Source organism: Diadema setosum, chromosome 21 (assembly GCF_964275005.1).
Source record: "Diadema setosum chromosome 21, eeDiaSeto1, whole genome shotgun sequence".
In the NCBI taxonomy this organism is placed as follows: domain Eukaryota; kingdom Metazoa; phylum Echinodermata; class Echinoidea; order Diadematoida; family Diadematidae; genus Diadema; species Diadema setosum.
In genome coordinates, this window is record NC_092705.1 from 26,017,556 (window position 1) to 26,044,206 (window position 26,651).

The window sequence follows — 26,651 nt, forward strand, 5'->3', positions numbered from 1 at the left end:
ATCACCATCGTAATCATTGTACCATTTCTTTTTTTTTTTTTTTTTTAAGAGAGAACTACTTTAGAAAAACTTTTGTGTATGTAGGATGGGAAACACAGATTGTGTGGCTGAGAACACTTGTGTGTTCACAATGCGTATATGCACTGACAAATTTTGTAATGTCTGAAACATTGTCAGATAACACCATTGAATATCTGTCTACAAAAAGGATGAAATTATCACATACGATATTCAAAGCACCTTATTGAACAAATCAGGAACAGAAACAGACCATGGTACGGAGCTACCTCTTGGCGCATAATATTTACCCTCTTTTCGTGATTTTGTACTGCATCTTGTGTGTGAGTGCATGCCACGGTGTATGTGTCCAGTTAACCCTCACCTCAATCCCATCCCCCCCCCCCCCCCACCTTGGGGCACAACTGCTATGGCCAGGGGATTTGAACCTGGGACCCTGTAACTGAGAGTTCTTGGCCTTACCCACAGAGCCACAGCAGCTTCTCAGTTTCCTTGTCTCTATGGCCAAAACAAATTCCAATCTAATCAACTTTAAAAAGGGTGGATGTTTTAACCCCAATTCACATTTCATCTAAGATAAAGTTTGCAGGGTGACAAAACTTGATGAAAGATATGTCAAATATGTCTCCCACGCTAGACAAAAGATAATCAGGATATAAAGTAACAATAAAAAGAGAGGTAAAACAAGAAAACATTCATCACTAGACGAGTCTACATCTCAATGGGAAAAAAAGAAGAAGTACTTTTAAAGAACACATGATTTACACAAACTGAAGTCAAAGCATCAAAATGAAATAATTTACTCCCCACAGCAGAAATAATACACATCAGGTAAACAAGTGATGCTGCTGTCTTTTCAGATGTCTCAAGTGTCATGTTTTACATTGCAACACACACATTAAAGCAAAAAAAAAAAAAGAGAGCAAAAAAATCTAGGTGATGAGATCGTATTGTTTGGTGTTGGAAGACTTGGTACAAGTTTGAAGTGTCTATCAGCACTCATGACATTTCTATTCTTCCTTTTCCACTTTGAACACCTTTGCCACAATAGCCAAGACACTTGGAACACAAATCTTACAGCATTGTGTATCAAAGAATTCTCACACTAGAATCTCTTTGTTAGCTAATCAAAAACAAAAAGGAAAAAAAAAGTCTGTACACAGGAGTCTAGCAGCTTTTTTTTGTTGCCCTGATCAACGAAATACACACACATTTGTAGCATATCATCACTCATATATATGCTCCTATACAGCAGACAGCACTGAAAGGATGAACTGCCACAGAAACGTTAATAGCGAAGTCGTTTACTTGCACAACCTGGAGTTGCCAGCTGCATTATACACTTTTATTACTTTGAACTTTTTGATACTGTTTGAAGTCATGTGACCCATGCTGCTGATTTAGAGTGACCATGTGACCTGATGGCGGGTAATTCATTAACATTTTGGTAGTCACAGCCTCCATACTGATTGCATGCTCACTTTCAAACCAATTTGTTTCATTTCACTGATTCGAATAAGCACTGGTTTCTATGTGGGATGAATTGCTCAATCACAAGAAATTCATACAGCTTCTTAATGTAAACCCATTTCATTCTTAATTCTGAAATGCCCATAGACTTAATATGCAGGCCACCAGGCTCCTGAATATAGCGGGTTAAATCTTCCTTTAACAACGTTCATATACAATAACATTGCGCCTGCAACAAGGTTGGATGTGCATGCACATACACTGAGGGCTGTACTTTCGTGACAAAGCCTCCTAACTGAAGTTCTTCTAGATAACACTTGCCATCACTGACCATCATCACTTGAGCTATCAAAATCCACTCCAACCACACCCATCTGCACCAGCTTGGCAGGTTTTGACTGTGGGAAGCAGACACACCCATAGGTCAACATCACTCCATTCCCATGCTACTGTAGATGCAGATAAGAAAGACCAGGGTCCCATCTCATAACAAAAAGTTGCTCAGATAGCAACTCTAGCTGGAATGGCAATTGTCATGGTAATGACAAGAATCCTGCTTCCTGATTGGTTCTTGCTTGGGGAAGTTGATATTCTAACAAGACTTGCTATCCTAACATCTTTTATGACATGGGGCCCAGGTTTTCTCCTCCACTAGACCAATGTCTTCAAATACCCACTAACTGGAACTACAGTGTGAGGATGAAATGGGGGAACAGGGTGTGGAGGAAAAGGGGGGGGGGGGAAGAGGATGAGGATGAGGAGGAGGTGGAAGAGTTGGAGGCAGAGGATAGGGGATAAAGCAGGGGAGATGCACACTTGTGCTCATCATCGACAGCCAGTCGTGATGCATTTAGATAATGGTAGTTACTGTCAACAAAAGACCAACCGCTACCAACGTCATCATGTAATGCTTGCAGAGCATATGTCTCAACAGTGCACCATCCTAGTTACAGCACAAGCAGAAAATTGGGGGGGGGGGGGGCATAATGATGAAAGATGAGAGACAGACATACTACCAAACAGACAGTAGAATGTACCGACAGGTAGAAGTTCCAGGTGGTATTAAGTCTAGCAACACATATCTGGCTAAAAAAAAAAAAAAAAAAATTAAAGTGTCTACATTGCTAAATACAGCAACTGCATCAAATTAAGGCCCAAAAAATTGCAGTGTATGGAATTATAAACATATCACATTTTCATCTCGCATGGATTTTATCAGCACCATTTCTTGTAAAATCTTCTGTCGCACACATTCTCTACAAACATAAAAACAATGACTTGCAAGAGGGCAAATATCTCACAATCGGGATTATTAAATGCTGCTACCATCTCATCACATCCACAATCATAACTCTCTGTAAATTTTACTTTGAACACAAATGCAAAATGCTATAGTATTACATACCTAGTTACTCTCTTCAATGTTTTGACTTGCCACTGGCTATAAGAATTTTCTCCACGTATCACATGTGCATACGCAGGATACCCCACTAACAGGGGGGCACACACAAATTATGGAAAGCCTTGAATATTTTGCAGTCTGGAAAGTTTCACATGTTCTGCCCACAGCGATATACCAGAGCAAACGACTATGCATTGAAGATACATGTGAATATTTGTATGCATATCCAAATTTAATATGTGGACAATCAGAATTTACACTAATGTGTAGAACAGTTAGTGAAATTAGAAACATGTGAATTGTGTCTCTTTAGGCGGAGTGCGAAAACACAGTCGCTCAAAAACACTTCCACTTTTACAGTCCGCACAAAGTTTTTGTACATTCTTTTCAACACCCTGTATTGCTCAAACTGTTTCGGGATCTCATCTTTACCAAACTCCTGACTTCTTTCCATGAAAGAATTCAAGCCAGCTTTTCCCTGACATTGGTATTATATACTCACTAGGAACAACTTCCAAAGCTTACAAAATATTATTTCTCGTATGAACATGATATACACGACAGTAGTTAATGTAGCAAACACTTTCACATTATCTAGAAAGTGGAACTTTCAGACATATAACATGCACATACAGTTGTGGGCATAGTAGTACACATCAAAAGTGGGTGAGGTACAATACACAGGAGGAGTACCCAAACAAGATACTGATACTGAATGGATGACTTCCTTGGTTAGCATCACCTTTAGATATCCATAGGGATCAGACATATTCCACAGCTGAACAATTCCTTTAAGCATACTCCTTATTGTTAAAACATTGAGGATCAGTTACACAGTTTTAAAAGAGACAGAAGTGTGAATATTTCACGTCTTCACTTAAAATCAGAGATGTTCTCTGACGGTTCGAGAGCTATCTCCTTAGTCAAGCAAATTCTTGACATTGCAGGGCAAGACAGTTACAGGGACAAAAACAATCCCTCTACGCTACATCTCCCCACATTTCAGTGGACAGTCCTGCTGCTTAATGCACAACATATGCATAGCAACGGAACATTCCATTACCTTACGGGTGGAGCAGAACTGATGACTTTTAAACATTTAAAGTTGATTCATCGTGTCTGCATTCACCAAATGGAGGACAATTCCACTGCTCTTGCTTAACATGTGAAAGCCTCACTATGTCACCTACATGGCTGAATGGTACATTCCACTTGTTGTGGAGATGCCTAGCTAGTGTGGGAGCTTCCATTCATCTGGAGGTGAAAATTTAGTCCTGGGCTCGCAGGACCAATGGACAGCCTTCTTCCCGCTATTGACTACCAGTTGCCGAGGCCTGCTCGTAGCGTTAAGAAGTAGACTTGTGAGTTGGACGGCCGAATTGATGCAAAGAACACCTGTGAAATCAGGAGAGAGTGGGGGAAAAAAAAAAACAGTTCGCTCAACAGCCAATCACTTAACCTTTCGTAGGTCAAGGCAGCCTTCATCAGCTCTACTTCATAGTGCTCTGGAACATGGATTATGGTTGAACACGGTGCAGATATCAACATGATGAAGCTGAAAATCACAGCTTGGGAAAAATTACTCCTCGGAAAAATGCCAAATTTAATCTAAAATCAAATAATCGCTTCTCTCTTTGAATTGGCACTGTTCAAAATTAGAATTCAGAAGAATCTCGCTCAGGAAAGAGAAATCTACTTTGTGAATGGCAAAAAATCCTTTGGTTTGGGAATTTTCACTCCCTTCAAAGCTAGCTTTCTGTTCCTATTTCTCTCCTAATTTGTTCTGATGAAATGCAGAAATCTTACACGGGGCAAGAACACTCACCTTGTCATTTCGCTCGCAGAGGAAGCGAAGCTGCTGGCTGCGTTTGTGCATGAAGACCCCATCCAGGTGGCCCGTCTCTGCTGACCGGATCTCAATGGCCTTGTTCCCCCAGCCCATGATCTGACCGGTGCTGATGTAGGCTGTGTGGACAGAGACGGACAGGACGGAGGGATGGATGGATGAACCACGAACCAGCACACATACAGAGATTCATTAAGCATGATAGCAACACACATGAAGAATTTAAAGGTCACATATCCCTTTTGCAAACGTCACAAAATTTTGCATGGTTCACGAATAATGTCTCCAATACTGTGCATGATATCCAAAGGTAATACACCACAGAGTCTTTAAAAAAAAGAAATGAAAAACTAACCCCACGTCACTTGAGAATATGATCCCCATTTGTACAGAGAATAATGGTTGGAATGTTTTCTGGGTCTGAATGAATTCACTGGAAATCTATTGTATTCTTTCCCCTTCCATCATTAACAAGTTTGAATTTTTATTTTTCTGAGGAGTGACATAATGAACAGGCAACAAGTACCCAGGTTCAAATACTCCTACAATGTTATGTTGAATAGTCCAATGCACACTAGATTTATTAAAGGACAAGTTCACCTTCATAAACACAAGGATTGAGAGAATGTAGCAATATTAGTAGAACACATCACTGAAAGTTTGAGGAAAATCGGACAATCCGTTCAAAAGTTATGAATTTTTGAAGTTTTTGTGCAGTAACCGCTGGATGAGAAGACTACTGCAGTGTGTAATGTCACATGCGTACAACAATATAAGGACAATATAAAGAGAATTTCACAAAATATCATCTTTTGAAAAAAGTACACATTCCCTTGACTCGTTACCGACATATGTTATGGGTAATATTATTCCCCCTGCCTTTAGAAAGAGGCAAGTCAAGTGCTCTTTTATTATGCGAAAAAAGTGAAAATATGTTGAATTTTCTTTACATTTTCTTTATACTGTTGTATGCATATGACTCACAAGCTGTAGTAGTCTCCTCATCCAGCGGTTTCCAACAAAAAAAATTTTAAAAATTCATAACTTTTGCATCGATTGTCCAATTTTCCTCAAACTTTCACTGATGTGTTCTACTAATATTGTTGCATTCTCTCAGTCCTTATGTTTATGAAGGTGAACTTGTCCTTTAATAATCCCTTTTTTAACTGTATTTCACATCCAGCAAAGCAATGACCAGCTCATGCAAGGTATGCGAGAGATCTGGAATGAGGTCACAGGATTTGGGAGGAGCATCTAAATGGTCTTACCGACGGAGGCGGGCAGCTCTCCCCATTGGAGGATGACATCCTTGAAGGGAACCCCCTTGGTATCAACGAAGACACCTTCGTCTGGGAAGAAAAGAAGATGGAGGCAACCCATTGATGTGTTATCATATCAAATTCATGATGATTGACAGCAAAAACTGCTGTACAATGTATATGCCAGTTATTTTAGTCAGTCTAATTTTTTGCGAATTGGGACTTCCGGCGATTTCATGTGTGGTTACATTCGCAATAGTGGAGTACAGTATTGAATGAAAAAATGTATGCATGCATGTAACACTAAAGGGGATAGCTAGTAACTGATCAGTGGGAATCAGTGGGAATGCTGGGGGATGATTGCTCCAATCCTTGTGGGATTCATTTAAGAGTACATTATATATCTATTGTTGTGTGAAAATTATTGCTTCTGAATGGTCTCATATTCAAGAAATGTGCAGTTTAATGTTTCCAAGTTAGCATGCCTGTACAGTGTCGGGGCGATCGTTAACAGGCTGTTAACAATCGCCGAAATTCATCTTATCCAGTCGAGCGTGAATAATAACTCGCACAAAATTTTCCACTTTTACAGAGCACACATGTTTTTAGAAATCTCTTAATAAGGGATACTCACTGTTGAAGCAGAGCAGGAGGTATTTGCCTTGAGAGTTTGGGAGGATGACGATGCAGTATGGTGTAATGGTACCCAGCTCCTTATCGAATGAAAGAAGATTCACACACACTTAAAGTAAGCATTTACTATCGGTGCATAGCACATATCAATCAGTGTCAGAGAGATGCAATTGAGTGATTTAAGGGTAGCTTTGCACTGACATCTGTAGGTTTGGGTAGGGTTTAATAGTCATCTGTGCCTGTTAATCTCATTTTCTTTCTGGGGCAAGTGTACACAATCATCAGCTGAAGTTGTCAAATTTGTTGATTTAACCCCCCCCCCCCCCCCCACTACCACCACCAGTTCCATGTGCCAATCAATGTTGAACATCAGGATCATGAAAAATCAACGAGGAGTGTATGTAGCACAATCATCAATGTCTCAAACATTGAAACAATTATGTACAATTGTCAAAATCTTTTCTTTTCTTTTCTTTTTTTTTTTTTTTTGGGGGGGGGGGGGAGAATACCAGTAAGTCTCCTAATCAGAGGAAAATCACATGTGATCCATATTTCACTGGGCTATTTTCTCTGAAAGCAGGTGAGACAGTATTGCAGTTACCAATCAGATTTCAATATTGCTAGTAACTAATTTTCAAATTGGCAGTAGTGCAATGTACCATGCTAATCATGTCTTTGATATAAACTGGTGTCATGCATATTTTCATTTTGTGCAAGACTAAATAAGAAATGATTTCCATTTCCTTAGTCCCACAAGTAATGTTTTGTGTTTCCGCTATGAACATAGCAAAATTGCTATAATGGAATTCTCCTTTCTTATGAGAAATTCCTGCTTAGTACCTGAGGAGGCGTGTAGATGTCCTGCACAGACGCCGAGTCGAGGTCAATGGCATGGAATCCGTTGACCGAACCATAGATGACCTTTAGCCTCTGGTTGTCCTCCACAGTCAGGTCAACAATCAGAGGTCGATGAACCAAGTTGGGGAAGACTGCAAGTGGTCAACGAAAACAAGTGACCAATGACACACTCTTGATCACAACTTTTATTGGGCATGTGGAATATCGTTTGCACAAGTGATTGAAAGACACAACCTTTACAAATTACTTTAGATATCAATCTTACAGGAAAATATTTTCTTTTTCAAAACTCACTTTTTCATGTCTCCCTACATCTCTTTTTGAATGATTGTTTCAGCAAATCATTCACATTTCTAGTGGTTCCCACACAACTGTTGCAGGGGTTAATGCCTTAAAGCACAATTCCACATCATGTTACAGGTAAACTTAAATAAATACAGTAAAATCAAAGGAAACAGAATAATAAATGCATCATCAAAATTGAGCATGGAAAAAAAAATTACAGAATCGTCAAGATTCACATGTTTCTCATCTGATACTGATAATGGTCATAATTACTGACAGAGGTGATAATGTCATCAAATTATATCTTTCTTCATTAGTCTACATAAAGTAATATTCATACGAATCACCTTTTTTTGGCCAATAATTCAGCTCTTGCAACCCTTTTCCCCCTTAAAGTTATTGATCCAAATTTAGTAACACAACGATGCATAACAAAAGTTCTGTGTGAAGTATACAAGTTTTACTTTTTGTAAGGCACAATGCTGAGACGATACCAACACGCACCTTGAATGCCATGAACTTGTGGTAGGGCTTGGGGGCCCAGGCGTAGATCTCAATGCTATCCTTGAGGGCGATGACAAGGAACTTGATCTTCTCGTACTTGATGATCTTGTAGTGGATGCAGCCTTCAGGTCGCCCACTGACAGGAATCCACTCTTCCTCTTGTCCATGGTCTGTTGCTAGGAGACAGAAATGACAGGAGATGATTGTTGATAATGATGATGATGATGATGGTAATGATAATAATACCAACAATAATAACATAACTATTGATACCAATAATTATAATGATGATGATGATAAAGCATCAAAGCACAGTATGAAAACAAAGAATCAAAGTTTGTGTACAAAATTTAGATTGTCTTGATACAACCCCCCCCCCCCCCCCAAAAAAATAAGCAAAGAAAACAGATCAAAAACAAGTTGAGATTGTCCTGATACAACCCCCCTCCCCTCAAAAACAAACAAACAAACAAACAAAACAAATCAAAACAAAAACACAACAATGCTTGATGACAAGGATAGTTTGACAAAGAAGCATTCAATACTCTACCCTAAACATATTATGACCATAATCAAACCTCAGTAACTGAGTAATTCTATTCAACAGCAATAATTTAATGCATCTACATGCATTGTCAATTTATATTCAAATATTCTGCAAATTGTTTTAATCACATATATTCAACAATGTATTCCTTGTTACATATTATTGTTTTTATGTAAATTTTTGTATTGTGGAAACTTTGAATAAACTTGAAACTTGAAACTTGAAACAGCAATAATTTGATGATGTATCTCACGCATTTCAAAACCATGTCTATGTATATAATTATAACCTATGTTATTTTTATTTGCAAGCACTGTAGTACTTCATTGTGTTGCAATACTCTTAACTGAAGAATAATAGCTGCATACCAATGGCCAGTACGTACTTGCCACTTACTTACTTTCTTCAGAGTTGTACAAGTTTGCAGAATCAGTAAATGTGAATCCATCATTTCATACCATTATGACATTTGCAGTAAAGAACAACTCTCTAGGCAGAACGCACTGTGCATGCTACAAAGAAATAAAGAAACAAATGTGATTTGGTGCCCTATGTTTCAATACATGCATACATATACACTGAGGGAATTAATTTTCAGGAAGTAATTTCTGTCACGACAGTGCCGATAAATGACAGGTTTAATGAGAGACTTACGTTGGCCTGGGCCTCCCCTTCTCCTCGTACGATCTTTTGCTTCAACCATGACAGGAAGTACGTTCTTAGTTTGTTCTTCTTGCCTGCACAAACAGTAAAAGAAAATACAAACTAAAAGTCAGAGCAAGTAAAAATTGAATAATTTTCTTGCGGGTAAAAATGTGCAATGTTGCCATGAAGGCTTATACCATTAATACACAGTCTTTTTTTTTTTTTCGTCTCATAAAATAACTGTATTTTGCTTGATGCATTCAAATGAGTATGATTGTTTTCCTACAGGTGACAACTACTTTATTTTGCTATTCTGCACAACTCTCACATGGAAACTTCAAGAAGACCTGGCTGTGAACAATGTGTAACAACCTAGCTCTTTTTTTTCTTTCTTTCCTCTCTTTCTTCTTTCCTTTCTTTCTTTCTTTCTTTCTTTCTTTCTTTCTTTCTTTCTTTCTTTCTTTCTTTCTTTCTTTCTTTCTTTCTTTCTTTCTTTCTTTCTTTCTTTCTTTCTTTCTTTCTTTCTTTCTTTCTTTCTTTCTTTCTTTCTTTCTTTCTTTCTTTCTTTCTTTCTTTCTTTCTTTCTTTCTTTCTTTCTTTCTTTCTTTCTTTCTTTCCTCTATAACCTGCATCAATGCCAATAGTCTGTTTACATGTCTCTCATTGATTGTTTATTCCACACACTCACCCGCTATACAGACGAGAATGTTTTGGCTCTCCAAGACGTCCATCTGCTGGAAGCGTTTTCTTGAGATGAGGGGATAAACCTTCCCCTCTCCTGACCGGTCTAATAACATTAGGCCACTGTCGGTTCCTATTAATAGGTTCACACCTGTAGAGGGCAGCAAAGGACAAGGAAAAAATGATACATGCCATTCATCATGAAAGGACATTACTGAAAAGCCAGAAATTTTTGCGTGCATGAAACGTTTGCAAATTTTGGCAAGGAGCAAAGATTCACGGAAATAAAATGCAAGCAACAGTATTTTTCTACACAATGCATCAAATTCTAGTTGTAATCATGGAGGTTTTATGACGCGAAATATGCCATCAGCTCCAACTCGTGACAGTTTCATGCTGTAACTGTCTCTAGTTTAACAGTACCATTATCCTGTCACGTTCGACCACATACATGCCAATTTTAAAGAGATCAATTAACAATGTCTGAATATCTCTTAAAAACACACTCAAGAGCCTACATGTCAATGCCTCAAGTAGATATTACCCAAAGGAAAAATAAAAGAGCTTAATTATCAATGTGAGAAAGCCTGTTTGACAAGAAATCTAATGTACAGTGTCATATGATAAAGATACTTCAACTTTGATTGCCCTTGGGATGTACAGCGTAAGCTTTTTCTAAACAGACCTCTACAATCTCACTGTCAATATGAGTAAATCCAAGTTTCTTCACTAGTAATAGACTGTGCCTCACACTACGCTGACAAACTTGCAAACAAACTTGGTTCTCAAGAAAGAGTGACATATGTGGTTTTCTGTTCAAAGGACAGGAAGGTGATTAAGCTCCATTTGAGTGATGTAAAATTTCTGAATACATCATCTCTAAAATAAACCTCACCAATTACTGCAGCTCCTGATGCCATTCTAATGCCACAGAAACTCTTGTAAAATATTGGCTGTACATGAAATTATGACATAAATGTAGGCAATCCAGAATACAGATAAATGAACATAAATCTCCTGAGCAGGTAAGAAAATGACTTAAGTAAAACAACAGGATACTACAAATGTGGAAATTTTCACGGTACATTGATTTTGGCCTATTTTGGCTGGCACAAATTCCCCAAAATGTGAAAATATCTTCACATATTTCTCTGCACATTTTAAATGGGCCGACAATTGCACAGCGTGGATTCAAGAACCCGCGAATATGTTTTTGAGCAGCTCAGTGTGAAAAATTAATAGAACAAAAATATACACGTATACAGTAAATCAATTTCTTATTTCTTTTTTCTAAGATTTCCAAGAGAGTGCCCTCACCCCAGAGCGAAGCACACAGGATCTCTGAGTTGAACTTCTTCCTGTATTTCCGGATCTCCGGCATGTCGTTGAGACTCTCCGGAGTCGTCGGTTTCACGTTGACCGAGATGTTCGACCCGCGGCGGGGTGCTGCGATGTGCTGGCGTTCGTGGGGCTCGCCCCGAAGCCGAACGCGGAGAAGGACGGCTGCTTGTGCATTGGCGTCTTTGAGCCACTGCTGCCGTTGGATCCCATGATGGCTTGCCGGTACTGCTGAGACAGCGAGACGGGTGGATCCACAGAACAAATTAAGCTTACTAAAAGGAAACTCATTTCAGGAGGAGGTTTTGGATTACCACGGGTTAGAATAATCAGACTATTTGTTCGTAGGTGATAACGTAGTCTATAGATGCTCCTTTCACTGTTACCATTCATAAAGTAGGATCACATGCTTCAGCAGCATTACTATGAACATCAAATGACAGAGACGAAACCAGCCTAGGACTTGAATCTATCACCTACAGCTTACCGGGCAGTGGCACTATCATCTGCGCTGAAGTAAGTTCATAACATTGACATGGTGAAGTTGGAACAAACTTAAAATGCGTTGTTTAATTTCTTATTTCTCTCTTTGTCTTTACAAATAAGATAACAACAATACTGATTGAGCCTGTGATCTCATTGACTGAGAAAAACAGCAAATGGATCACCTAGAGAAAAATAACTTAATATTTGTGCCTGTTTTGTAATTGGCTGTTGTCCAGGTGTCATCATGAAACAGCAATTATTGACAGCTACATTTTGCAATATTTTTTCAAAGCATGATGAAAACTGATGACTTTCATGGGTTTTGAAAGCCTGTGACATAAATTCTATTCGTAACATCTCTGTATGATGTTGCAGAGAGTGGATGGGAATTCACCAGACCTACCTCGTTGGACGACGCTTTGTCCTGTGGGCCTTGACTCCTGGAGGAGGCCCCAATGGGACTCTGCTGCTGAGGGAGCAGGTCCGGGAGAACGTCGCTGCTTCCCGGTCCGGTGTTGATCTCCAGGCTACCCGGCCTGACCGGCTCCTTGGGAATCTAAAGGCAAGAAGAGGGGGAGAGGAGGAGGGGGGAAGAAGGGGAGGACCATGGTTATGTCATGGGATTTCAAGGGGGGGATTTCATGAAGCATTTTGTCTTGCAACTTTGTCAAACAAATTTCCTTTTAGCCAATCAATCAGATGCAAGGATTTCAGTAGCTTATAACCAGCAACCAGTCATGCAAACTAGCTGAGCTGATGATGATGTCAGCTTACAACTCTCCTTAACATTCCGTTCCTGCACACGAGTGTCAAATAAGATTAATGCTTTTGATCCACATTTCACCAAATACAACCTTTTCCGCTAAGAAAACTCACCAGCTATTCTATTCGATGTCAAATCCTTTATGATGTTTAGAGAAGATTGTTGGTATATCAGTGGACATCTTTTGAGGCTTATGGCCCCATTATCGAATCTATTTGCATATATGCATAATTATGTGGTTGCTACTTGCTACTGGTATCATAGCTTCATAATAACCTGTTCAACATCACAATTTCATAACTTTCCTATCTGAGGTCTAAATTTGAGAAAACCTTTCTGTTTGTATGATTCTCTCTTTTTATTAGAGCCAATGTGTGGTTGGTGTGCATTTGCACTTCAAAGGTTAAAGGTAAGCACATCTCGGGAGGTCATCGCCTTACCCGTCTGTTGACAATGGGGCTCCCTCTGTTGTTAGCCTGGGACAGGCCGTCCTCTTTCCTCTGGGCATGTGGGGAGTCCCGGGGCGAGCCGTGGCCGGACCGGGGCCGCTGCTGAGGGGGCGTGTTGCGCCCCGAGGGCTGGACCACACCCCGCACCTGTCTGTTTGGTGCCATGTCCAGCTGAAAGAGAGAGGGGAAAAAAAAGAAACAATTATGTAATTGAAATGCTTTTTGGGAGTTTACTGCTAAACCCTTCTCCATGTTGATTTGATATACAGTGTACAGTAATTCTTCAAGACAAATAAAACAATTATTGATTACATTGACATGTAGTCATGAATGACATTTCCTCTTTTTGAAAGAGGATGAAAGAAAAAAATAGCAAAGTACAGATTTAAAAGAAAGAAGATTCCAAAAGAAACAGGGGTGACATCATTCATTAAAGCTTTACATCATTTGCGTATGGATGCCAAACTAGTACATAAATCGAAGAAAGAACATCAATGAGCATTCGCATGGAGCAAGTAGGTGACAGCTCCAAATCCTAGAGAAAAAGACACCCTCTTCAGACTGAACTGTGTACATGGTACATGGTAAGTCGCACTTTACCTGTGTTCTGCTGGGCCCTGGCTTGGCGTTCTTCCCTGGAACGAAACTCGTCGTACTCTCTGTGCTTTCCATGCTGTCGTTGCTGGCATTAGGGTCTGAAACCCAAAGACAAATTCATTTAGTAAACTCTCAAATGGCACTAAACTACAATGTATGATCACACAATGATATGACGTATTCAGGCATACACAGATACACTAGGGCTTCTTGTTAATTGCCACAAATCGTAATAGATGAACACACTGCAATGCCATGCTTGTACCAGCTACTCTATTCTCTTACTCTGAGACAGTACTTTGAGATGTTGCCAAAGGTATTGTGCATCATATGAAAATAGTAATTACTATCCTAAGTATCATTTACTAACAATATTATCATCAGTACTATTATCATACTCATTACTATCATTATCATGATTATTATTGTCATATTTGATATCATCATGATTATTACTAGTATTGTTATTGTTATCATTGTCATCATAATTATCATTATCATCATTATCATTATTATGACTATGATAATTATTGTTGTATTCATTTTCATAACATTTCCATTTAAATAACTCACCTTCTTTGATAACAAATGTCTCTAATGTGTCTGCATTGTAAGATGGTGTTCCTGGTCTGCAAATCAAAAGAAAAAAACAACAACACATGAACAAACAGAAGTTTACATCAAATGTGACCACATACTAGCGACTGACCACACCATGTAATTTGGTGTCAAATGAGTCGAAATGCTAGTAGTGTGGTTGATGGGTTATCAGACAGTCTTTCATACAATTCACCGCTGCTTAATTGGAGTATGTGTGTCTCATGCACAAAGGCAAGGACCGAGTTGGCCTCTTGGTAAAATAATCCTGATAGTTTTCTGAGCACATTTCAAACAGAGGACTACCAATAAAATAGCTTTTCCAGTCAGTTCAATTCCATAACATCCTATGTGAATTCCACGCATACAAACGAATAGCACAAGGTGTATCATCTTTTTTTTTTTCTTTTATTTGCATTTCCACCCTTTTTCCTCTTCTCTGACAAAAGCAAAAACAACAACAAAATATCTGAATGAATCACAAAGTGCCAACAAGATGTCTGAATTTCTTTTTTTTTTGAACGCTGTAAGAAGAGTAACTACATTGTAAGTAAGTCATGTACTGTAGCAAGAATTGACCACACCCTAGCCTATCGCCATGACAACCAATCAAGCAAGAAGGAATCAACTCACAGAGGCTTGGGAGCATCTGATGCGGGAATCGTTCCGTCTCCTCCGCCCCCTCCGGCCACCTCCTCCTCCTCATCGTCATCGTCGTCCTCGTCCACCTTTTCGCCAGCGATGGCGCTCAGCTGGGCAGCAAGTGCAACCAGGTCCTGAAAAGGGGATGAGGGAGAAGTTATAATCTTTAATTTTCCATCACTGATGCTTTAAAAAAAGAAAACAACACAAAAAAGGGACTTCTGTAAAGATGGGCCAAATAATCTCTGCCATTTGTCTCTCAAGTTCACTTATAGTAGACAATCTGTTCAATTTCAGATCTGCATACTCCATTAAAAAATCTGTTCTCTGGAAAACTTGAATGTGAAAGATCTCACTTGAGAGTTTGATACTTCATTTTGCGCCTTTGACTTTTATTTTTTTTTAATCTAGTGGGGAAGACGGACATTTTGATAATTTGAATAAGCAATGCATGCTATAAAACCATAGTGTTTATTCATAAGGAATTTAAATATACCACAAAAAAAAAAATGTTTGTAATACTGAGAAAAGTCCAAGTTCTTCTGTGATCATTTCCCACCCTCCCCTAATTTTTAATCAAGTACTCAAAAAGTTCAAAGAAGGTGACATAATGCACTCTGCATGAATTAATGGAAAAAATGTGAGCTAGAACCAGAGAGACTTATGTAATGCACATTCTATATTAATGTGTCAGGAGTTTGTGGAGTGACAGCCTTTTTTTGTGAGAATCGAAAGCTCATGAGTGTGAAAGTACGAAGAATTATCTACTGATGTAAATAAAGGGTAGAATGGTTGCGTGGGCGGCAGTGAGAGTGATCTCGCTCTCTTCAGAGCAGTGGTAGCATGTGCTTTCTTGATCAGGCTCGAAAGACCAGGAAACTAGTGTGATTACACTTCATATTGGTTATCGCACTTTGTGTACACAACAGGCAGAAGATGGTGACATGGGCTTTAATGTGTAGGTCTTATTATCTTTGCTGCTGAAAAAAAAAAATTACTAGCATGATGTGAATGTAATTTGTAACCTGGTATATTTTTCTTTCTGATAGATCATAATACATAATAACCCAGTCAGAAAAACTGGCTTTCGTACAGGTGTACCATAAAATTAGTTATTTTAGTAATCTCTTACTTTTTAAGAGTACCGTGTACTTGAATTTGTTTATTCATTTCACAGAACTATAGAAACAGCAAAGACCATTAAACACAGGCAAGAATTTGGATATCAAAAAAAAATGATGGTATGATCACAATAATCAGACACAGAATATCAGAACATAGTAGATGCATATATTTAGGACATGGGGTCATCTTTTTTTCTGTCCTCCTCTGTAGTGGTGGAATAAAATGATCTGTGATACTGGCATTTAAATTTAAAAGCAGGAAGAAAACAGGGAGATGGCTTACAGAGGAAAAAGTATAACCCACAATCATAAGATGCATGATCAAACTGCACTCAGAGAGAAGATAAATCAATGCAAAAACCTCTTATAGTTTCTAGCAAGTTTAGTGAAGACACTGAAAAACCAAAGGCACTTCAAGTAAATCAGAAACAATCCAGCACCAAAATTGAAGGGAATGGAAAAAAAAAATAAAGTGTTTCAAACTCTACTATGTTTTTTTAACCCAAACTAAATATTTGCCCATGCATATACATGTATACTTCTTTTCTTACCAAATTAAGATTATAAAAAATTAACTATTTCAAACACTCCATTTTTTCCCAAAGTAAACTCTTTCCCATGCATATACATGTACAATTTTTATACTTGTTGTTGTTGATGTTGTTGATGGTGACTGAATGTGCACAAAGGCAGTCAAAAATGGCCCTGCAACAAAACGTCCCAGCAAGATATCACTATGGTCTATTGCTACTCAAAGCTAATCAGTAAAATTGTCTTTGGTGCATTGGGGGATCAAAAACTCATCACAAAAATTAGGAGGTGAGTTGCAAAGATCATTTTGCTATGGGAATCGTGAGATTATGTAATCATCAGGGCTGAATTACTGCAGCTTTAGAGATGTATGAGACGATATTGAGGACTTTAATCCCGTTACATAAAACCAACTTGACAGTAGGTGCAAGTCCATTGCAGTTGAGAATTCTTTTAACATCGCACCTAGGGAAGATTTTGTTAGCAGGAGTTTTTGTTCAAAAAAGTATATGTCATAAAGCTTATTCTGTTCTCTCTTTGCAATCAAGTGGGCCAAAATATCTTCCAAATAAAACCGAAACCTTTCATCCAGGCTGTCAAATGAAAATGGAAATAAAAATAAACTTCATAATTTGGCTCTACACAAAAGCTGTACAGTAAATGACATATTTGACTGATAGATTTAAGCACACATTGGTTAAGGATTGGTAAAAAAGAAAAAAGATAAAAGAAAAAAGGATAAAAACAAAAATATTATTTGCGGATAGACAAAAAGAAGTATTCACTTATTTGCCCTCATAAGATAGGTCACGAGCAAGAGGGGAGAGCAATCAAAGGGAATGTAAATAGCAGCAGAGGGAAGATCCTGTGTGCAATCTTTACCTCAGCCTGTGGTTACTTAGTCCCATGTGTAATAAATGGTGTGTAGGTAAATAAGAAAAATCTAAACTAATACCGAGTTGGTATGGAAAGATTTGTTTCGACTAAAGTGTTTGAGGAGTGTGTGTGCATGGCTGACAAACTAATTGTGAAATCAAGGGCATCATGAAATTGAAGGCGTCATGAAATTGAAGGCATGATGAGACCAAAGGCAATGTGTATCATGTTGAACTGTAGGCTGGTTGTCACAGGAATGGAAAGAAAAATAATTGATGGGCCACATAAAAGGTAGGGTCAACACAGTGATGCTTTACTACATTATATGTCTATTTTATATATATGAACATTTTATTGTGTGTTCTTTCTCACAATGCTGAGGGGTATTCATGACATATTTCAAATATCATCACATCATATGTATACTTTGGTTTTGTTGGTGAAGATGGTTAAAGCATAAGAAGGATGTTTCTCAAATGTACAACTGTGTAGGTGGCAGATGAGTGTAGAGAAATGAAACACACATAGCCCCGATGGCTTTGCACATGACATCCCTACGCATTAAGTAGCATCAATGGAGATGGCAATCAGGAGGTGGTAAGGTACTTTCCACCCTGCCTTACCCTGCCCCGCCCTGCCCCACCCACTGAAGATCTACTCCATCCCTCCATGGGTTTTTGATTGCAATGTTGGGTTTCACAGGAACTAAGTAGCACCACTTCCTCTTTCAACAAGTGTTCAAGCACTTCTTCACAATGCCACACCCTGCCCTACCCTGCCCCACCCTGTAAAGGTCCATCCCATCTCTTTCTGGATATGTGATGGCCGGTAATGATTGGAAATTATGGTTTCACACAAATTCAGTGATAATCCTTCAACAAGTTTTCAAGCATTTCTCTGCACTGCCAGCCCTGTCCTGCCCTGCCCTGCCCCACCCCACGCCAACTCCAAAGGTCAATCTCTCATACCTCTTCCCAAGTGGTGCATGATGGTGGTATGGTTTGACACAAGTTTGGTAGCAATCTTTTAATAGGTGCTTGGGTACTCTTATAGGTGCTCCTCACCCTGCCCCCACTTCATCCCAACTTGCCACACCCTACCCTGCCCTGCCCCACCCCGCCCTGCCCTGCCCTGCCCCACCCTGTGCCAACTCCAAAGGTCCATCCCATACCTGTCTTCCTGAGTGCATGATGGTAGTTAATGATTGCAGTGCATGGTATGACACAAGTTTGGTAGCAATCTTTCAGTAGGTGCTTGGGTACTCTTTAATATAGGTATGATCCCCACTCTATCCCACCCTGCCCCGCCCTGCCCCGCCCTACCCTACAAAGCTCCATCCAATCTAATGGCTAATCTTTGTGCAGATTGCCTGTCAGTTACTAAGCACTTAATAGAAGTGGCATCTCTACGACCCCATTCATTAATAGATTCAGTTACCTCCATAGACTTTTAAAAAGATCTACCAACTTTCCATAAGCTGGAAAGGTCAACACACTTTTCCATAAATAAAAGAGGTATGGCGGTCATTGGATGCGTAACTATAGCAATGATTGTGATGTACTGGAGTATACATGGGGCATGAATTACTGTTAACTGGGTGTGTAGTACTCAAGGTCACTGGTTGCCATGGCAACTTCATGACTTTTCAAACGAGAGCAACGTGTGAAAAGCCACATTTGTATCTCATTCCAAACAATATGACGGCCCTCTGAATGCAATGTGTGCATGTGAAACTGACGCACACGTCCACAGTTGACGCATGTGTTAATTTTCGTGAATGTGTGAAGGTGGACGCAATTATTGCCTTGTATGATTTCTATGTGAATGTGGAAGAAATCGTTCAAACAAGAACTATAAGAGAGAGAGGGAGAGGAAGACAGAGAAACTAAAAAAGATGATGTAACATGTAAAGCAAAGCTGGACCAAGGTGCTTCAGACAGAGCTTTCACACAAAACGATAATATGGAATGAAAACACAGCACTCATACAATATGAAACAGAAACAAACAAACAAAACAGAAAACTGAAGAAAACAAAACAAAACAAAACAGAGGATAGAATAGATGAAGATGATACATTCCAGCAAAAAAAACTCTTCAATCATCATTTCATATTTTTCTTTCTACCTCCTACAAGGGTGAGCAGTCACAGCCGGGCAGCAACATGGAACAGAGATTCACATGGAATAAACATCAGAAATAAGAAGATTGATCATATTAATAATGTACAGATTATGCTAAATCTACTACACGTCCCAGATATATGGCGAGTTCACATGCACATTGTCACAAATGCAAATGCACTATAAAAATCTTGTATGCATACCCACAACGCATGTCAGGCATTTTGACAGTTTTTCCCACTATGATATCAACACTTAATCTCTAAAATAATAAATCAAAGATTGTCATTTCTTCTGGAAAGAGGGATGAATTTTGTTTTCCCTTCTCCATTTTCACTATTCCTTCTTTCCAGCCACGAGCAGAGTCTGGCTAAAAAATCATTGCAGCCTGACCCTTTCTGATGATGAAATTACCATCGAACTGAAAATCTATTCATATGGATTTTTTTATATCTACAATTTTGAAATTGAATTTGAATATTCATGAAATGCTTAACAAACTGCAACGTGCTGATCACTAGATATGGTGCAATCACACATTGACAAAGCAACAGTCATGATCTCGCCATATCTTAGGAGAAAATTAGAAGTCGTGGACACTAAATACGAACAATTAATACAACAACTAACAACATCGACAATTTCCTCATCCACATTTAATATCTACTCTACATGTACATATAAATCTACACATGTGAACAGAACTTTGGGTTGCCTGCAGTACAACTGCGGTCCTGGGTAGATCGTATGTACACAAGTATCACACAAACATTTGTGAATATTGCAATGTGCCGTAACAGCCATTACCATGGCAACAGCAAAAAATGCTCACAGCTGATTCTCCATTAAAAGGTTGCACTTGTTAATGCTGCAGTCATTTCTGTCTATCACTGAATATTATTATGAAATAGGATTCAGTTGTATTTTTTTTTCTCCGGTCTCTCAATTACCACTGTCCAGACAACTGGACATTTATCCAAACAAATCAGATTCCAATCTCAAATGACATGACACACCGCTTGGAAATTTAATTTGAAATATGAATCCGTTTCTATTGACTTAATAAATTTGTCATATGTATTCAAGAAAGTGCACTGCATTTCCATTATTATTGTGGCAGCCATTTTGCAGATGGAGTTGCCATGCAATGGAGTACTTCTCGCTGGCTGATGAACGATTACAATGGACTTTAATTTTTTTTCTTTTTTTTTTCTTTTTTAAATCATGGACAAACGTTGGTAGGGACTTCTGGACATCTGTGGACTCAAGAAACAAGATGATGTCTACTTCTACGATGAACATATCATGCAGGAGGATGACGAGTGTACTACACACAAGAAATAAAGCCTTGCTTTCGTCCTCGTATGCCATACAGTACAACTAGACCGATTTGACTACTGTACAGTTGACTGGGATGCTATGGCCTGCTCATGCAATTACAACATTTACATTTAGGGGCAGTTCACTGATCTTGATTACTGCCCTTGGGGATTGACCCTTTGTCCTCTCAGCAAATAGAAAAAAAAATTCTGAATTGATTTTTATCTATCATACCATATCCTTTCCCATTTGACTTTTGTGAGGAAAACGACAGGTTTTAGTTCAATTTCTGTGACCTTTGACCGGATCTTTAACCCCCTCCCCCTTCTCCCTCTCAAGAGTTTAGTGGAATGAATGAGAATAAATTCTCTCACTGAATCAACTTACGACCTGACGAGTGGCTTTCAAACGGAAACTGCTTCCCCGAAAATGTGTGTGGTAATTTGAGCACCCATTTTATCATAATAAAACATAACATAATATCAGCTACAGACTCCATCCCATAACATACATGATCATTGTAGTCCTGGTTAGAACAAGATGAGTTGGAAGATGGGATTCGTCTTTCCAGTGTGTTTGGAAGAATGTCAAAATGGTCGCAAGCAAAATTTGTTCACAAGAAACAGTGGCATGAATGCATATTTCCACAGCTGGATTTCTTCATATTAATTTATAAAATATCTGACATCAAGGTGCTTCTCATCTCAAAAGATTTCAGAGTCAAAGGAGCCCACAGAAATATTAAGGGCTATTAAAATTGAGGAATAATTGCTGAATCTTTCTTCTAGTTACGACTAGCAATGACTACAATGTATTAGAGTCATTATCGATGAATCGCTAATCTATCACTGGTGAGATTCTAAGGCAAACTTCCCTCTTTTTTATTAATTTCCCATTTCTCTGTAATGAATTGGGTTGAAGGAACATCTAACGCCCTATGAAAGAGGGGATACAATGTTAAACATCTACATCATCGTTTAGAGCCAAAGCAGACCCGAGTCTAGTTAAATGCCACTGTCACAAATGGTGAATGAAAATTGCTCATGTAGTGTTCATGTATGAATGACATTTATCATGAGACCATTTAACTGGGCGGCACTGTGAGTGCACAATGACTTTCAGAAAACATTAGGTGTTCGATACATGAGTGCCTGTTTGTGGAAAGAATGTGGTAAGAGTACAGCTGTAGTTTACATCATGGATGGATGCAGAAAAACAATCTGATATATATATATCAAGTAAGAATCAAAATGCCTGGACTCGTAGTCCCAATGTGCACAATGTCTAAATTTGTAGTCTGCTGGATTTACCTCCTTCTGTCGCTGACGCGTGCTAACCTGCCGTTTCCATGGGGACAGTTTGATAGTCAAGGTAAGTGATATCATTTGTTTGTGTAAAGTTAAAGGTGTCAGCAATAAGACAAAGTCTAAAATATAACAGGTAACATTGACTTTAAAAAAGTAACATGGTAGCAAAGTACTGATAGCAAAAGACAGACTGGAAAAAAGAGACACAAATCATAACGTACAGAAAGAAAACGCTAACAAAAAGAACATTTAAGATTTAACTGAACAAGTGTAAAATTTACAACAAAAACATTCTGAAACAAATTCTGAACATTATTGTCACAGGAATAAACAAAAAAGAAAAAGAAAAGAATAGTTCACTTTATAAAACAAATGTCACATACAAAGTATGCACTACCCTGGCTGTTTTATAAAGAGCTGAATTCAAACTCTAGTCTACAGCTTACTTAACAGAAGTTTCTACAACAGGACTCCGACTTCATAAACAAATCCCGGTAAAGTTTATTTTTACAGCTGATTCTTCATGTTTCGATGCAACTCAGGTTCATACTGAATTATAATAAAATAAAGGTTATAAGAATCAGAATGAATACAGACGTGACATATTTTTCAAGCATTACAAATATGCGACAATGCTATCTACTCAATGGCCTTAGTTCAAGTCACTTAACATAATATTGTAATGTATCATACGATCCATTCTCATGCCACGATCACTGATTCTAACAGCTGGCAAATATCTCTGACCCACCCCCCTTTCCCAACCTCCTAAACTGAAAAGAACATTATGGACAATTCTATTTCCTTTTTTTTTTTTTTCACAATCATCATCTTTTTGCAACACTCTGTGAGAATATGGCGGACGTACAGTACGAGTACATACAAGTGTATCGGCTCACTACTTCATTGAGACAACATAAACACTGGATCAGATACAAAAACCACAGAGAATTGGCATCAATTTTGTCCTGGCGTGCTGCCAGACTTACCATGGGATTTCTGGCCGGTCCCTGGAAGCTGGATGGCCTGGTGGACGACGGTTTCTTCCCCTCGCCGTACTGTGCGACCTGTGGCTTCTGAGCTGTTGGGTCAGAGCAGAGAAAGGAACAATACACCAGTCTGTCATTACAGAGTCTATAGTCGTGTTGTTTTAACAGTTCACTTTCAATCCCTGTTTGGATGAGGAGGCTACACTTGACTTCCAAAAGAATCATTTCCATCGAATAACGTATTGCTACTTTATTTGGATTTTGCCTCACTTATTGTAAGAAAGTATTAGACAAGGTTTCATCACCATAGAATATTGTCGAACTTGTCTGCATAACATATACTATTCACCCGTTGAGGACAAGTCCAGAGTATACTCGGGCAAGTGTCTATGGGAAATGTGTGTTGTAGCAAAATCAGCCCATCCTCTATGGGTTAAAGACCGTTAGACCCCATAGCGTGGGGAGACATGGGTGGCCTGTTTTAATCTATCTTCATTCCCCGCCCCCTAGGGTACATTCAAAAACCATGAATATATGCCCACAGCCAATAATGTGCATAATGTGCATGAAAGCGCACGTTCATCGGTAATGGTCGACTCCAGTTGAAATTCTGCGGCCGTGTGTGTAGTAATACATAGAGATCAGAAATTAAACTGTACACAATTTGTGAAGGGGATTCTTTAATACAATGTATCACGAGCCGAGTCGGCCTTCCCGCTCCACGATATCCCCACATTACCGGGTCTTTGACACCTTCATATAGGCGGCCATTACGATTAACATTATGAAAATAACCCCTGACATTTAATCATCCTTCTATATCTCTTTGAATGGTCCTCTTGACACAATTACAGCTTATCACAATAATGGTGCTGTGTCATATTTAGTATCCAAGTGTTACAACAGGCTTTGATAAGTAAGGGGGGGGGGGGGTGAAAACTAAACGAATCGTGTTAGGTACACGGTACTTCCCACAGCAACACGACACCTCGGTTGTCAGAGCAAGATATGCCCACAGTATATCAACATCATGGTCAGTGGTTAGAAGTTAAGGTAGTCGCATGACAGTCCTTGAATAAACATGTACATCAATGGCTTATCATACCACCAGCAGTTAAAGGTATGGATGACATATAGTTCTATGAGATACTGATATTGGAGCTGTCTAATTTTTTTAACATCGAACACTGGGCACATTACGTATCAATACTAAATGATGCAAAGACAATCATAAATCACTGTTGCGGTGACAAAACCTTGTACTGGTTGTATCTCAAAAATGTCATATGTTCAGGAGAGCAAAAAACATGGCAGTCAAAGTACTATATCACATGGGATTGCCTTTCCTTTGACATGCTGTAGTGGCTTCATTTCTGGGGTAAGACAGCTAGGATTTGGACAAGACATCACTTAACTGACTATCCAACAATTTGTGTTTTCAAAAAGTGATTTTCACTCACATTTGAGATACAAGGAGTTGTCATCCACGCATCGTTTTTATATGCAAATGTAACCGTCTTTGATACAGCAACAGGCAGAATATCCTTTGTTGATATCATATGGGATAAGTGTACCAAACCTAAAGAAGCTTAACTGCCACATTGTCTTTGCATGTTGCACTTGCAGACTTGGTGGTTTGTTACTGTTAAAAAAATGTTCAATTATAAAATCACTTCGCACCCCCTTTCTCGGTCATTGTTTACAGGAGAGGAATGAAGTTTAAAATGCATTTTTGAAATTCACTTGGAGAAGTAATATGTAGTACTTTTGTCATACTGTAAAACATGATATGTTTGTGGCATGAAATTTTCGTGAATTGGAGCCAACTGCCTTTTTTGTGGCATGAAATCTTTGAGAGTTGACTCTAACATTCAATGCATATAGTGTAAACAAGAACTTTCATGTGCATTTTAATTTTGCAAATCTTGGCTTTCGCGAAATATGAATGCATGCGAACATTCCTTGTTTTACAGTAACTTTCATAAATTCTATCTTCCAAAATGTTGTACCCCCCCTCATCCCGCCATGCCCATGCATGTTGCTTTATTTTCTGCACGCACACATGGAAGTTTATATGTGTGCAGTGCACTTTAAAGGGACTGTACAGTACTGGTTGAGGTGGGGATTCAGGTTCATAACATTCTTAAGTGAGATAATGAGAAACCTCTTATGAAATATGAAAGAGCATGTAATTTTAAGAAGAATTCAACGTCTACTTGATGAAAGTTGGTTTTCAAATGGCTGAGATATAAAAAAAAAAAAGGTGACAATAATAAAAGGCGACAGGCCACACTTTTTATTAGGATCTCTCTGTTTCACCTTGTTTTTGGATATCTCAGCCATTTCAAAACCGACTTTCATCAAATAAACTTTTGATACCCCTTAAAATTGCATGCTCTTTGACATCTCATAGAGTGGTTTCTGAATATCTCGCAAAATGTTAAAAGCTAAATCCTCACCTCAACCAGAACTGTACACACCCTTTAAAGTGGATGTATGCATGTAGTGTATGTGTATCTGCAGCTTTGTGTGTGTGGGTGCATCTTCCACTGTTACCTATTACTCTCACTAGTATACAGATTTATTCACTTATTCCATTTAATACCTGGTTGCTGTTTCAGTATCTATTAAAAATTCTTTCATCTATCATCATTATGTTGACATAATTACTTTTTTTCAATGATCATTCATCACATACCTCCCTTAATAGAACATCAAAAGAGGAGCCACACCTATGGGATGTTTAAGATGAACATTTATTTTTTTTTTTGTTCATTGATACAGTACAAGTAAAAACACTGTGTAGTCTAAATCCTGTCTGCATCTAGGCCAGCTATGCTGATACACGTAAGATATGATCTATCAAACACTTTGTGGGTTGCATGTCATTTCCAACAAAAGGAAGAGAGAAAATAACACCTATTTCAATTCTGTTTGTGATGATATACATTAGGTTAATTCAAAGACATGCAAACTTTGTACTATTGAGGTTCTTGTGGGGCCCATTTTGATTTACTTGCAACAATCTAAACATTTTTTGAAAAATCCTACTAGCAAAGGGGTCATAGCTCCTAATTGCTTCTACAGTTAACAAAACATAAACGTATACATTCTGTATACACATTATTCATATTCATATATACATACACAGTACATAAGCTAACTTGTTTATAGACATATATATACACATTTGTACATACATGTATATATACACACACAAATATACATGTACATAAGTTATACATATACATATACATATACATATACATATACATATACATATACATATACATATACATATACACATACACACACAGTGATTAATAATGGAAATTAAATGACACCCAGAAAAGATGGAAGCC

General features: G+C 38.5%; 1 protein-coding gene across 1 annotated transcript in view; it reads right to left on the bottom strand.

The window, feature by feature from the left end:
- Nucleotides 1-2,560: 2,560 nt before the first annotated feature.
- LOC140244438 (mitogen-activated protein kinase kinase kinase kinase 4-like) overlaps nucleotides 2,561-26,651 on the bottom strand; it is an 80,824-nt gene continuing 56,733 nt past the window's right edge. The window contains exons 13-27 of the mRNA XM_072324078.1: nucleotides 23,290-23,381; nucleotides 15,012-15,154; nucleotides 14,355-14,410; nucleotides 13,785-13,879; nucleotides 13,176-13,355; nucleotides 12,376-12,499; nucleotides 11,466-11,714; nucleotides 10,156-10,299; nucleotides 9,477-9,559; nucleotides 8,272-8,431; nucleotides 7,469-7,617; nucleotides 6,630-6,708; nucleotides 6,005-6,085; nucleotides 4,716-4,855; nucleotides 2,561-4,285 (exon numbers count right to left, since the gene is read on the bottom strand). Coding sequence (XP_072180179.1) covers nucleotides 4,208-4,285; nucleotides 4,716-4,855; nucleotides 6,005-6,085; nucleotides 6,630-6,708; nucleotides 7,469-7,617; nucleotides 8,272-8,431; nucleotides 9,477-9,559; nucleotides 10,156-10,299; nucleotides 11,466-11,714; nucleotides 12,376-12,499; nucleotides 13,176-13,355; nucleotides 13,785-13,879; nucleotides 14,355-14,410; nucleotides 15,012-15,154; nucleotides 23,290-23,381 — 1,853 coding nt within the window. The 3' untranslated portion in view covers nucleotides 2,561-4,207. The remainder of the gene's footprint in view (nucleotides 4,286-4,715; nucleotides 4,856-6,004; nucleotides 6,086-6,629; nucleotides 6,709-7,468; nucleotides 7,618-8,271; nucleotides 8,432-9,476; nucleotides 9,560-10,155; nucleotides 10,300-11,465; nucleotides 11,715-12,375; nucleotides 12,500-13,175; nucleotides 13,356-13,784; nucleotides 13,880-14,354; nucleotides 14,411-15,011; nucleotides 15,155-23,289; nucleotides 23,382-26,651) is intronic.